Genomic DNA, 13,539 nt, shown 5'->3' with positions numbered 1-13,539 from the left:
CTGCTTGCTTCTTTCCTTCCTAGCATTTATTACACTTTAAAATTACTTTTATTTGAATTTCTGCCCAATTAGAAGTAACTCAAAGGCAGAGACTACATCTGCCTCATTCACCACTTTATTCCCAGCACCTAGCACATAGTAGATGCTCAGTACATATTTATTGAATGAATAAATGGCCAATGATTAACCTGGAGGAAAGATTTGCAACATACCTAGTAAAGGCTTATATCCACAATATGTAGAGAGCTCCTTCAAATCAATAAGTCTGATTAGGAAAAAAAATGAGTGGAGGATATACACAGGCAATTGACAGAAAAAGAAATGTACATTGTTGAATAATTCAATACGTCAGGGTATTCACCTATAGTATTTCTGAGCTTCACAACAATGCTGCAATTAAAAAAAAAGACAATTCAGATGTCCATCAGTAGGGGACTAGTTGATCTACATGATGGACAACTCTGCAGATGAAGGTAAAATAAGGCGTATTTGTATACACTGTACTGTGCTGATCTCCAGGATATGTTATGAAGTGAAGAAAGCAAGGTGGGAACAGGGTACATAGTGAAAGAGACGTAAGGGTCACAGGGGGGCTTTTAGAGTACCGGTAATGTTCTATTTGTGGGTTGGGTGGTGGTGGTATGGGTTCTTTCCTTTGTGATAACTCGTAAAGCTGTACAGTTGCATGTCGTACTTTAAAAAAAAGTTTTAAAATGAATAAAATCATAATCTCTGAAAATTCTTGGCCAGCGTGTGTGTTTGTGAGAGAGAGAAAGAGAGAGAACAACCAAATGAAGCACTCACTCTGGGCCAGGCCTTGTTCTAGGTACTGGGTGATACAGCAATGAATGGAACAGACCAGTGCATTCTCCTGGAGGTTTTTAGTAATTTCTCATAGTAGCACTTGTTTTGCTTTGTGGAATGAATATGAGGCTAAATATTAATATTATAAAACCACAAGGCACAAAATTCCCAATACTTATGCAGAATCTGCTCACTCCTCCCTCCTTGCTCTGCCTGCACCCTATCTTATCCATCCTTGTCTGCTACCTGATTCACTGCAGCAGCCTCCTTCTTGGTCTTCCTGCTCTCACCGCCACTCCCACACTCTGTTTCCCACCTGCAGACAGAGTGCTCCCATGTCAGATCACAGCCCTCCTCTGTTCAAGAACCTTCCATAGCTCCAGCTCATTCAGAGTAAAAGCCAAAGTCCTCCCCGTGGCACACAAGACCCCACACAATTTTCCCTGCTCTCATCTCCTTCCATTCAGCCTGCTAACTCTGCCCCAACCACACCCCTCACTGCTTCTCGACCCTCCATACTTTCCCTGCCCCAGGCCCTTTGCACATATAATCCTCACTACCTAGATCTTTCTTTCCCTAGATAGGTGCATACCTCACTCCTCACCTCTTTTAGCTCTGCCCAAGTCACCTGATGCATTCTTTGACCACGGATTAAGAAATGTCACCCCTCCTCCAACAGTCCTATCTTCCTTCCCTGCTGTTATTTTCTCCAAAGCACTTTTATTGCCATCTAATATCTTGGTTGGTATCTGTTTCTCCCACTAGAAGATGAACTCCGGAAGGGTGGGGATTTGCATGTGTTGTTCATTGCTATATTCTCAGCGCATAGAACAGTGCTCGGTGCATAAATGCTTATCAAGTGCATGAACGCGAACCCAGAGTCTTCCCTGTTCTTAGGGAGGGAATGGGTCAGGGAAAGCTTTTGGATGTAGAGGGGACCTTAGGAAGTTAATTAGAAATAGTGAAGAGATGCGGTGCCTGGGTGGTTCCGCTCATGATCCCAGGGTCCTGGGACCAAGCCCCACATCGGGCTCCCTGCTCAGCCGGGAGCCTGCTTCTCCTTCTCCCTCTGCCGCTCCCCCCGCTTGTGCTTTCTCTGTCAAGTAAATAAATAAAATCTTAAAAAAAGAAAGAAAGAAATAGAGAAGACGGGAAGAGGGCACAGGGCGTGCGAAGGCCTGCTGATGAGCCCTGATTACCGGGAGGCTTGCACCAGTTAAGAGGCAGCGGGAAGCGCGATCACCATAGCGACCGCTGCGCAAGCAGCGCGTAAAGACAGCACCAAAGCGACCGAGGGGGCTGGTGCCCCGAGAGGCTTGCGAAGCCCCGCTTACAGCGCGCGCGCCCGGCCGCGGCCGCAGCCGCGGCTCCGAGGGGCGGGGTTGCGAAGTTGCGTCACGCGCCGTACGTCGCCGCGCGTGCGCTCCTTTCCACGTGCGAAAGCACTGGACTCGTGTAGGCTGGGGCGCCGCAGAGTCCTGAGCCGGGGGGCTGAGCTCTCGCCATGAAGCCAGGTGCAGGCCGGGGTTGGGGTCCGGGGTCGGGGACTGGGGCCGTCGGGAATCGGGGTGCCAGACCGGAGTCGGAGGGGCGGGGCCTAGGGGCCAGGGATCCGGTCCCTTGTGGGGTCAGGGTCCTGGTTCGGGTCTCCTGTGGAAAGGGGGGCTCGGTTCCGCCCTGTGATGGATGCTGAGCCCGGGGTTCGGGTTCCTGGTCTGGAGGTCTGTGGCCGGCTTCGGGGATTACGGTCGTGAGTCGAGGGTCTTGGGCCTGGAATGGGGGGTTCCTGAACTAGGATTCATCTCATTGAGACCGTCATTAGGGGGTCTTGGTTATTGGGCTGGGATTGGCAGTCGGGAGCACTGACCCAGAGTCTGGATCCAGGCATCTGGGGGCTTGGATCTCAGGCCGTGGGATTTGGGGATAATGTCCTGGTTCACAGGTGAAGAGTCCCGATTCGGGGTCGGAGAGGACCCTCGTTTGCCTCCCGTATCACCGCCGCAATGACCGTCCCCTCAGCTCCCAGACCAGGCTTCTCAGAGAGGGCCCAAGTGAATGAGGACTCCCGGTTTGATAGTGTGTGGCCTTCTCTGTCCCACTTTCCCGCTCTCTACTCCCCGGAGAGGCGGGTCTCTGAGGTTTGAGTGATCGTGATTCTCAAGTCGCGGTGAGATGAACCTTCACAAGCCCAAGATAGGCTTAGCATGGGGTGGGGGAGGGAGATAGTCACAGGACATGAGTGATTTTATTCATTTGATTTTCCCCGAGATTCTGATGAACCCAGCCCACCTCCCTCGTGGCAGATTGATGAGAGTCCTGGCTTTGACCTCAGAAAGGTCTTAGTTCAAAGTTTCAGTACTAGCTTTGCTACTTAAGCTACTGTGTGACCTTGGGCAAGTGGCTTTACCCTCTGAGTCTGTTTTCTCATCAGTAAAATGGCTCCCGGTTATAATTTAGCAAGATCATGTTAAGAAAAAATAGTATATTGTGGTAATCTTTTTGCGGTATTTAAGTGTACAAATCAACAGGTTGTACACAGTAGCCTTACACGATGTTAAGTGTCAGTTATATCTCAAGAAAGCTGGGGGGAAAAATAGCACAGGGCTTAACATAGTAGTATTGTCTCTAATTGTTAGCTTTATGGTTCTTCTCAAGAGGAACAAAATTAGGGTCTTTCTCCCTGGTGTCTCAGGTCTTTCTAAATCAGGCCATCAGGTCGTGCCCCTCCCCACAACTTGCTCCGCTAGCGTTTGGGGAAATCTTCCCACTATGACCCATAAGGTCTGTTTCTTAGTGCAGGTCTTCGTTTTTCTTCCGTTTCTTTTCCCTCCACGTGTGGAGAGATGGGGTCATCTGGTGGGGGGGGACTGGGTTTGCGGATCCACGTATCCCCTCCCAAACTCCCTTTTTCTTCAGCATTTGGAGATCTGTTGAAATGGGCGGGGCGGGGGGGGGCGGTGCTAGACTGTGTATCTCCATCAGACCCCGGCATGCCTGCAGGCACCCTATAGTCTGATTCCCCCAGAAATGGAGGATACACCTTCCTCCCAGCCCTTCCCTCATTGTATTAGGATATAAAGTTGCAGAAGTTGTTAAAAGAGTCAGCTCTCCCCTAAGGATTTGAGTCTGAGAGAAGAAGCCTTGGGGAGATTGTGAGCAGGAACATGGTGGAGTCTGATGGACGCATTTATTTTTTTTATTTTTTAATATTTTCAAAGATTTTATTTATTTATTTGACAGAAAGAGAGAGATAGCGAGAGCAGGAACACAAGCAGGGGGAGTGGGAGAGGGAGAAGCAGGCTTCCTGCGGAGCAGGGAGCCCAATGCAGGGCTCGATCCCAGAACCCTGGGATCATGACCTGAGCGGAAGGCAGATGCCCGAGGACTGAGCCACCCAGGCGCCCCTGATGGATGCATTTAAAGGATCCTTCTGGCTTGTGTGTGTAAAGGACTTCAGGGGAGCAGAAGTGGAAGCAGGTGCATCAGTGGGAAGCTTGTTGCCGTGATCGGGGAGGAGGTGATGTGGCTTGGACCAGGGTGGTAGCAGTGGACCCGCCTGACACATTATCATGGTTTGGAAATGTATTTTGAAGATACAGCCAGCAGCTTGTATATGGGTATAAGAGAGGGGTCAAGGATCCCTCAGGGTTTGGGCTTGTGTAACCGGAAGGATAGAGTGTCCAGTTTTTGAGATGGGGAAGATTGTGGGAGGAGAGCAAGGTTTAAACCAGGGGGTCCATGGAACCTCCTCCCAAAACTTCTGGAAAAGTGTGTGTGAACATGTAGTTTCCCTGAGGAGTGGGTACTTTCAGTACATTGTTGTAAGCTCCCCAGGACCTGAATTGAATTAAGGTACATTTTGAGTACCTGGGCTTGAAAGTTTACACTCATGCCCCTGGTGCCCCCTGCCATGGCCACACTTCTCGGATCTCTGTTCCGTCAGGCCTGGGTTGAGAGTCTCTTAGGCCTAGTGGTGTCTCCCCTAAGAGGGAGGGCAGGGGGACTCTACCTCCCCTCATTTTAATACTCATATTCAAACTGTGTGCCAGGAGGTGTGTTGAGGAAAGTGCTTTGTGTGGATTAAGTCGTTTATTCTTTCCAGCTCTGTGTGGTGGGCACTGTGTTATCACCGTATCTCTGCCTTACAGATAAAGTTTTGCAAGATTCCCATGAACCTTCCCTACTCTCTAGGGTCGGGAGTGGCATCTCCATCACCCTGTATGGGACACATGAACTGCTTGAGGGGAGGGGACCACGGCTCTGGTCACCACATCATCACCTGCTTCCTGAATGAACAGAGAGGGTGCTTTTTTCCCCCTGAGGCAGAACCCAGGGGTTTAAGAGTCATCAACAGACAGCTCAGCTCACTTAATATTTACTGAGCCCACACTTGTGCCGAGTGTCGTGCATGGTGCTGGGCATGCAGTGTGACTAAAACGATTAAAACATCCGGTCCCTGGGGCGCCTGCGTGGCTCAGTCGTTAAGCGTCTGCCTTCAGCTCAGGTCATGATCCCGGGGTCCTGGGATGGAGCCCTGCATCGGGCTCCCTGCTCGGCGGGAAGCCTGCTTCTCCCTCTCTCACTCACCCTGCTTGTGTTCCCTCTCTCGCTCTGTCTGTCTCTGTCAAATAAATAAATAAAATCTTTAAAAACTAAAAAAAAAAAAAAAAACAAAAAACAAAAACCACATCCCGGTCCCTTGGGGCCTTGAATCTGGTGCCGGAATCAGGCAGTAATAAAATAAAAAAGTGCCACGTGTGATGATTGATAGGAAAAACAAGAAAGCCAGATAAAGGGTAGGGAGCCCAAAGGCCCTTCTGAAGAAGGATCGTTTCATCCAAGACCTGAGTGCAGTGAGGAAGTGGGTGAGCCCAGCAAATGTCTCAAGCCAGGCAGTGGGAACAGCAGGTATAAAAAGGTTTAGAAGCTGGAGAAGGAGTTTGAGGAGGAAGAGCATGAGGCCTGGCATAGAAAGAGTGAGGTCATAAAAGTCAGCGGAAGCCAGAGCCGTGTGATGGTCGTTCTTACTTCAGGCTGCACATTTAGAATCGCCTGGGCAGCTTTAAAAAGCCCTATGCTTGGGCGCCTGGGTGGCTCAGTTGGTTGAGCGACTGCCTTCGGCTCAGGTCATGATCCTGGAGTCCCTGGATCGAGTCCCACATCGGGCTCCCTGCTCGGCAGGGAGTCTGCTTCTCCCTCTGACCCTCCCCCCTCTCATGTGCTCTCTCTTTCTCTCATTCTCTCTCTCAAATAAATAAATAAAATCTTAAAAAAAAAAAAAAAAAAGCCCTATGCTCAGGCCCCTACACCAGACACCTAAATCAGGATCTCTAGGCTCCAGGGATTAGTCAAAGGTGAGATCCACTGATTTCGAGCTTTGGAAGCCAGAGAAAGGAGTTTTGGTTGCATTTTCAATGTGATGGAAAACCATTGAAGGGATTTAGGCAGGGGGATGAAGAGATCCAATTTTGTGGTTTGGAAAAGGTTAATCACTAGCTGCCGTGTGGACAGGAGACTGTAGAGGGAGTAAGGGAGTTAAGGTAGACAGCTCTTCAGGAGTTCTGAAACTTAATTTATAACACTTAAATTAGTAATAATGGTGAAAAGTTCTACATTTTTATCGTTTAAAAGAATTTTTTTAAAGATTTTATTTATTTAAGAGAGAGTGCCCAAGAGCTGGGGGAGGTGGTCAGGAACAGAGGCAGAGGGAGAAGCAGACTCCCCTCCAAGCACGGAGCCTGATACGGGGCTTGATCCCAGGACCCCAAGATCATGACCCAAGCTGAAGACAGCCACTTAACCGACTAAGCCACCCAGGCGCCCCTACATTTTCATCTTTAACGCCCTTACAATGCGTGAAGCTTTCATAACGCGTGAATATAGTAACGCACCTTTACAGTAACTCTGGGGGCGCCTGGGTGGCTCAGTCATTAAGCGTCTGCCTTCGGCTCAGGTCATGGTCCCAGGGTCCTGGGATCGAGCCCCGCATCGGGCTCCCTGCTCGGCGGGAAGCCTGCTTCTCCCTCTCCCACTCCCCCTGCTTGTGTTCCCTCTCTCGCTGTCTCTCTCCCTGTCAAATAAATAAATAAAATCTTTAAAACAAACAAACAAACAAAAAAACTCTGGCAAGTTTACTATTGAATAGTTGACATCATGTGAGATCATTTTAAAGCATCACTAATTTTCACGCTATTGTTTTATAACTCGTGATTTGCTGAAAGTACTGCGGAGCTTAGGACACTGGTACAGAAAAGTCAGATACTGAATCTGTTGGCATCAGAATTCCATCTACTTCCGCCATTGTTACGTGCTCAGTGAACAGGTTTGCCGTGACCTGAGCTGATGAAAATCAAGTCTCCTTGGATCTTTTTTTTTCCCTTCAACTTTCAGTCCCATTGACAAGCCCTAAATGGCTTATGCACTGTCACTCATCCATAAAGGACAATTCAATTTTTTATTCTTGTTTTTTTCCTCCCTGAGCTAGGAGAGACTTCTGCAAGTTTGCGAGCAGGGAGATCGGGTAGCAGGAAAGACATCATGCCCACCTCTCCTCTGTTTGGGGGTTGGCCCTTTGCTTCCAGACCCAAGTTCAGGAGTGGGAGGGCATGGAAATGTTCCCAGGGTCTGGGGGACCCTCCTGCCATGATGTGCGCACACATGTGGTGTTTTCGCCTCTTCACACTAACACTGAAAATAGAGTGGATTCTGCAAATCTGCTGTCTGACCAACAAAAGCAGAACGTTGCCAGTAACCTACATCTACTTAGGTATCTCCCCCCCCACCCCGACCCAAATCCCCAGTGTTGTGAGTTTTGCATTATCATCCCCTTGCCTCTTGGGGGGGGCGTGGCAGGTGGGTTACAGCATGACATTGTTTAATTTCAGTTGTTGCTGAACTTTATAAAAGATACTGTGTTGGATGTGGTTTTCTTCAACTTGCTTTTTCACTTAACATTATGACTCTAGGATCTGTTTACCTGTTGTGTGTAACTGTGGATCCTTGTCATTGTTGCTTATTCTGCCCATTCTGCTGACGGACGTCTGGGTTAGTCCTGATTTTTCTGCTGTTGTGGATATTGTGGACACCGCCCGGTGCGACCGTGAGACATGACCTCATTGCTCTGATTCCCCTTTCTGTGGCCGCTACAGGTTTCAGCCCCCGTGGGGGCGGCTTCGGTGGCCGAGGGGGCTTTGGTGACCGTGGTGGTCGTGGTGGAGGCCGAGGAGGCTTTGGCGGGGGCAGAGGTCGTGGTGGTGGCTTTAGGGGCCGAGGCCGAGGAGGAGGAGGACGAGGTGGTGAGTGACGTTGGGGGGTGGGGGGAAATGATCAGGAGGCTTTGCCTGGGCTTGGGGCTCGGGGAGGGAAGAGATCATGGGATCTCCCTCTCTCACTGCCTCTCTGCCTTGTAGGTGGAGGTTTCCAGTCTGGTGGCAACCGGGGTCGTGGTCGGGGAGGGAAAAGAGGAAACCAGTCGGGGAAGAATGTGATGGTGGAACCTCATCGGCATGAAGGTGAGTGAGGAGGGCCGGGAGCTGCTGAGGGTGGGGTGGGGTGGGGTGCAGCCCAGAGTCTTCACCCTGTGCTGGTCTCCTCGCTTAGGTGTCTTCATTTGTCGAGGAAAGGAAGATGCACTTGTCACCAAGAATCTGGTCCCTGGAGAATCAGTTTATGGAGAGAAGAGAGTCTCAATTGCGGTGAGACCAGGGCCCCAGCTAACAGGGTAGCCAGCAGTCTGGTCTCCCTGACCCTACCACGTGTCCTACACATGCCAGCCGGGGGGGTCATCTTAATACATAATACATAAGTCAGATCCCCATTGCCTTCAGGTCCTCAGTGTGGCCCAGGAGACCCTGCACATTCCAGCTCCACCTCCCTACCCCCTGACCTAGTATCTTCCAGCCATAGAGACCTTGCTCTTCCCTCTGCCTTGAATACTGCTTTCCCAGCTGTGTGTGTGGCTCGTTCCCTTTCTCACAAGGCCACCTTGCACCACCCAGTCTGTCAAAAGCGGCCCTCACTGCCCACACTCTGCCCTACTATCCTGTGTCATTTTCTTTATGGCCAAGCACATTCCTGCATGGGGCTTTCTGCTGCCTTTCCTGCTGCCTCAGATGCGCTTCCCCAGGTAGCTTGCTTGGCCCTCACCTCCTTCGGGTCTACTGCAAATGTCTCCTTCTGGGCTCTTCCCTGGCTACCCTGTCTCATTTTCCCATGTTCCTCAGCCCATTCCCCCTACTTCATGTCCTCCTTCCTTGATCTTTGCCTTAGCAGCTGTCACTGGCCACGGCACCACATGTGTTAGTTTAGTGTATACTTACTCCCTGAAGACAAGGGTCTTGGTCTCATTCACTGTGCATCCCTAGTGCCTGGCATAGGGTCTGACCCACAGCATATGCTGCACAGCGAATGTTTGGTGAATGAACGCACAGGTCTTGCTGGTAACGGGTATGATCTTTTATCTCTGTGTTTATTGTCTGTCCCTGCCCCTTCTACCTGGGTCAGTAACCTCCATGAGAGGGCGGGTACTGCATCTGTCGTGGTCACCAATGTGCACCTATGTTCATTTCTTGAACAATGAACGAGCGCCCAGGGCCCTAGGGCTAAGGGCAGTGGGGTCGAGCAGAAAAGCCTGGCACTGACTTCCCTCCCCATCTCTCCCGGCCCAGGAGGGAGACGACAAAATCGAGTACCGTGCCTGGAACCCCTTCCGCTCCAAGCTGGCAGCAGCAATCCTGGGCGGCGTGGATCAGATCCATATCAAGCCAGGGGCCAAGGTGCTCTACCTTGGGGCTGCATCAGGCACCACTGTCTCCCATGTCTCTGACATCGTAGGCCCGGTGAGTGGATGGAGGGGTAGGGAGGGGCGAGTAAGGGCAGGTGGTGAGGTGGAAGGGAGGGAGAGGCTGCCTCTCAACAAGCCTGGAGTCATTGGCCCTGGCTGTTTCCCTGCACCGTGTGGCTTGGGGCCAGGCCCTTCCTTCAGAGTGCTTGTGGTAGAAGGAGCAGCTTCAAGCATCTGGTCTCCAAAGCCTCATTTAGTCTCACTCCTGAGTTCTTGGTCTAGAGGGAAGGGATATGTGTGTTGGGGTAAGTGCAGTTAGAGGGCCCTAGGGTAGAGACTGTTGGATTTGGTTGCCCTCTTTAAAAATGTATGCCTCCAAATCTGGTCTTCTGGTTTCTCTGAAAAGAACAGATGTCAGTTTCTGGGCCTGCATTTCTGTGTCGCTGTGCAGGCTCCCTGGTTAGCGGGCCCCACACATCTCACTTCAGGACCCCCAGCTCCTCCACATGACCGTAGGCTGTGTCATTTAGTGGTTACAAATCCCAGGCTCTGGTGTGGGCATTTAACAGGGAGGTGGCTTTTGGCAAGTTACTTAAACTCTCTGAGCCTCAGTTTACCACCCTGGAAAATCAGGTTGCTGTGAAGAGAAATGAGTGAATTCCTGTAAAGTACTTAGAGCAGTGCCTGGCCCATTGTAAGTATTCTTAGCTGTTAGGACTTCATCGCTGTGCCCTGGCTTCCTGGTTTGAAGACTGTATTGGGGGACTGGGCTCTCAGATCAAGTGCAGAGGGACTGAATAACCCTTGGCAACAATAGTTGTCAAACGAAAGGGTTTTGATTCGGGGATTTGAATGGATGCTACGTGTAGTGTTTGGGCCCAAAGTAGGTGTTCCATCTAAGAACTGGTATCGGTGTTTTTATTACTTGATTTCTTTTAGGACGGTCTAGTCTATGCAGTTGAGTTCTCCCACCGCTCTGGCCGTGACCTCATTAACTTGGCCAAGAAGAGGACCAACATCATTCCTGTTATTGAGGATGCTCGGCACCCACACAAATACCGCATGCTCATCGGTGAGGGGTCTAGGGCTTGGCTCTGGTTGTGTAGGCCAGGCCACTCCAGGTTTCCTGGAAGCGGTAGCCAGAGCCCTGATCGGAATGGAATCACAGTGCATGAGCAGGCCTCCTGAGTCTGTAGGAAGGAAGAGGGTGAGGTCGTGGAGCTTGGGTGTCTGGCACCCCGGAGAGGCGGACCTCCTTTCCTTCGATCTCTCCTGCCCCTCTCCCTGGGTGCTCCCATACATCCTGCCTCCCTCTAAAACATGGTACTTTTTATGCTGCCGCCGGCTTATGTATGACAGCCCCCTTCAGAGGTCCTCCTTCTCCTCATCTGGGGCGATCATAACCCAGAAAGCACAAACTGAGTGTGGTCTGGCCCAGAGGGGCCCATTATGAATATTACTGTGTTTTTTTAAAAAAAAAATTTTTGGAAGTATAATGTAAAACTGGAATTCCTTATAAACCACCCTCAGAGGTAACCAGTATGAGCAATTTCATGTCTGCTTTTCCCAATTTAAAAAAGTCAGTTTTCATTATGCCATGTTTTTGTTTGTTTTATTCAATCACACTGGCTTAAAAATAATACTTCACATGCTGCTGATTCTGAGTTGTTTTTTTTTTTCCCCATGCATTCATACCATACCCTTTTGTCCTCCAACTTATTTTCCTTTGACAATCCTGCAGACACTCTTGCCTGTAAGTGCTTACCTTTACTTGCTTTTTTTGATGACGTGTCTGTCTCCCCCCAGACCTGGGAGCGTCTCGAGGGCAGGGTCCGGGTCTGACTCGTCTCTCTGTCCCCCACACCCGGCCCAGGGCTGGCCACAGAGTAGGTGGCAATCATGGTTTACAAGAGGAATGAATGGATGGTGTGATTGGGTTTTGGACCCATCCTGGGGACACTGTGGAGGGAGGGAATCAATGGGGGAAGGGAGACTGGAAGCAGGGAAGACTGCCAGAAACCTGCTGGTGATGGGGCGCAGGCCTCATGGGAGGAGCTGGGAAGATGGGGTGGATCCAGCTTGTAACTGCCACTTCTTTCTCCCTAGCAATGGTGGATGTGATCTTTGCCGACGTGGCCCAGCCAGACCAGACCCGGATCGTAGCCCTGAATGCCCACACTTTCCTTCGTAACGGAGGACACTTTGTGATTTCTATTAAGGTGCGGGGCTTAGAGAAGTCTAAGATGGGATGGTAGTACTTTCTTTGTAACTGCCAAGCAGCTAGTCAAAAACAAGGGGGCCTCCATCCTCCTAAGCCAGGCAGTCTATTCCCAGCCTCTATCCCTGCCCCCCCCACCCCTAGTCAGATAGGACATGATGAAAAATGTCTACAAAACTAAAAAGACTTCGGTTTTAAATAGGCGATAGAATGATCAGTAGTGGGCAAGTGCATGATCGCTGAGTTGACCATTTGAGTTTGAATTCCAGCTTGCTCTGTGACTCAGCAAGTTACCTAACCTGTGTGCTTGTTTCTTCACCTGTCAAGTAGAAATATTAGTTGTAGCTCTTTTAGTGTTGATGTAAGCATTAAATTTATTTATTTATTTATTTATTTATTTTAAATATTTTATTTATTTATTTGCGAGAGAGAGAATGAGAGACAGAGAGCACGAGAGGGAGGAGGGTCAGAGGGAGAAGCAGACTCCCCGCTGAGCAGGGAGCCCGATGCGGGACTCGATCCCGGGACTCCAGGATCATGACCTGAGCCGAAGGCAGTCACCCAACCGACTGAGCCACCCAGGCGCCCAGCATTAAATTTATTAATAAGTAGTGTTTAGAATAAAGCCTGGTACAAAATAAATTTTAGATGAATGCTAGATGCATTTCAAAAAACGTTTTATTTTGAAATAAAGATTTTCAGCCAGATTCACCATTTGTTAGCCTTTTGCTACATTTGTTTTAGTATCCTCAGCATTATTACATTGTTAAAGAAGAAGTGGGCGGGGGGAACCCTGGGTGTAAAATTGAAACCCTGGCTTGAAGATAAATAGGTCTCTGTTGAAGTCTTCCTGTTCCAAATCCAAACCAAACTGAAAACTTCTCTAATGAAGTCTTTCCCTACATTTCCAAAACCTGAGTTTCCAATGAAAACAAAGAACCTGTGATTTGAAGAGCAGAGAAAAGGGAAGAGCAGAGAAAAGGGAAAACAGCCCAAAGCCCCGCTGCCGGCTTCAGATTCTCCCTTCCGCAGGCCAACTGCATCGACTCCACGGCGTCCGCCGAGGCCGTGTTCGCCTCCGAGGTGAAGAAGATGCAGCAGGAGAACATGAAGCCCCAGGAGCAGCTGACCTTGGAGCCGTACGAGAGGGACCACGCGGTGGTGGTGGGTGTGTACAGGTGAGCAGGGCCGGGCAGCCCACCCAGGCAGAGCCCTGCGGCTCCGCACTTGGTGGGAGGGCCCCGGGTGGAGACAAGCTCTGAATCCGCTCTCCCCTCCCTCTCACAGGCCACCTCCCAAGGTGAAGAACTGAAGCCCCGCGCCGTCTGGATTGCCAAGACGTGGTGTTGCTGCTGTTTCACGTGTGTTTTTCTATTAAAAGACTCACCCAGGGGCACCTGGGTGGCACAGTCGCTTAAGCGTGGACCTCTTGATCTCAGCGCAGGTCTTGATCTCAGGGTTGTGAGTTCAAGCCCAGCCTACCGAAAAACAAAAATTTCATCCATCACCCCCGGGGGCTGATCACTCAGCGACCTCCATTCCACAGGGCGCATGCGCCGTTCGTCAACTGGCCCGGTGGTGGGATGGGCAAGCTCATCCGGTCAGTCGTGCGCATGCTCCTTTCTTGGCTGCCTTTTGCGCAGCCGTAACCCGGATTCCGGCGCCTGGGCGGGGTTTATAGCTTAACTGTGCATGTCTGCGGGTAAGCTCCGCTGCGCGCAGGCGCGGAGTGTTA

General features: G+C 50.4%; 1 protein-coding gene across 1 annotated transcript; it reads left to right on the top strand.

Moving 5' to 3' along the window:
* Positions 1–2,207: 2,207 nt before the first annotated feature.
* On the top strand, positions 2,208–13,480 carry FBL (fibrillarin). Its single transcript, XM_032390638.1, has 9 exons — positions 2,208–2,318; positions 7,953–8,099; positions 8,214–8,315; positions 8,404–8,498; positions 9,471–9,641; positions 10,526–10,658; positions 11,693–11,805; positions 12,837–12,982; positions 13,092–13,480. The coding sequence occupies exons 1-9, from the start codon at positions 2,309–2,311 to the stop codon at positions 13,114–13,116; spliced, it is 942 nt and encodes a 313-aa protein (XP_032246529.1). The 5' UTR covers positions 2,208–2,308; the 3' UTR covers positions 13,117–13,480.
* Positions 13,481–13,539: the final 59 nt, after the last annotated feature.

Source organism: Phoca vitulina, unplaced genomic scaffold (genome assembly GCF_004348235.1).
Source record: "Phoca vitulina isolate PV1807 unplaced genomic scaffold, GSC_HSeal_1.0 scaffold58, whole genome shotgun sequence".
NCBI lineage: Eukaryota > Metazoa > Chordata > Mammalia > Carnivora > Phocidae > Phoca > Phoca vitulina.
The sequence above is the reverse complement of the archived record's forward strand: the minus strand, read 5'-3'. Positions and strand labels throughout refer to the sequence as shown.

Excerpts from the sequence above, each read along its gene's own strand:
- FBL (XM_032390638.1), top strand. Across the intron at positions 8,100-8,213 it reads AGGAGGAGGAGGACGAGGTG|GTGGAGGTTTCCAGTCTGGT; the intron begins GTGAGTGACGTT and ends TCTGCCTTGTAG. Across the intron at positions 9,642-10,525 it reads TCTCTGACATCGTAGGCCCG|GACGGTCTAGTCTATGCAGT; the intron begins GTGAGTGGATGG and ends GATTTCTTTTAG.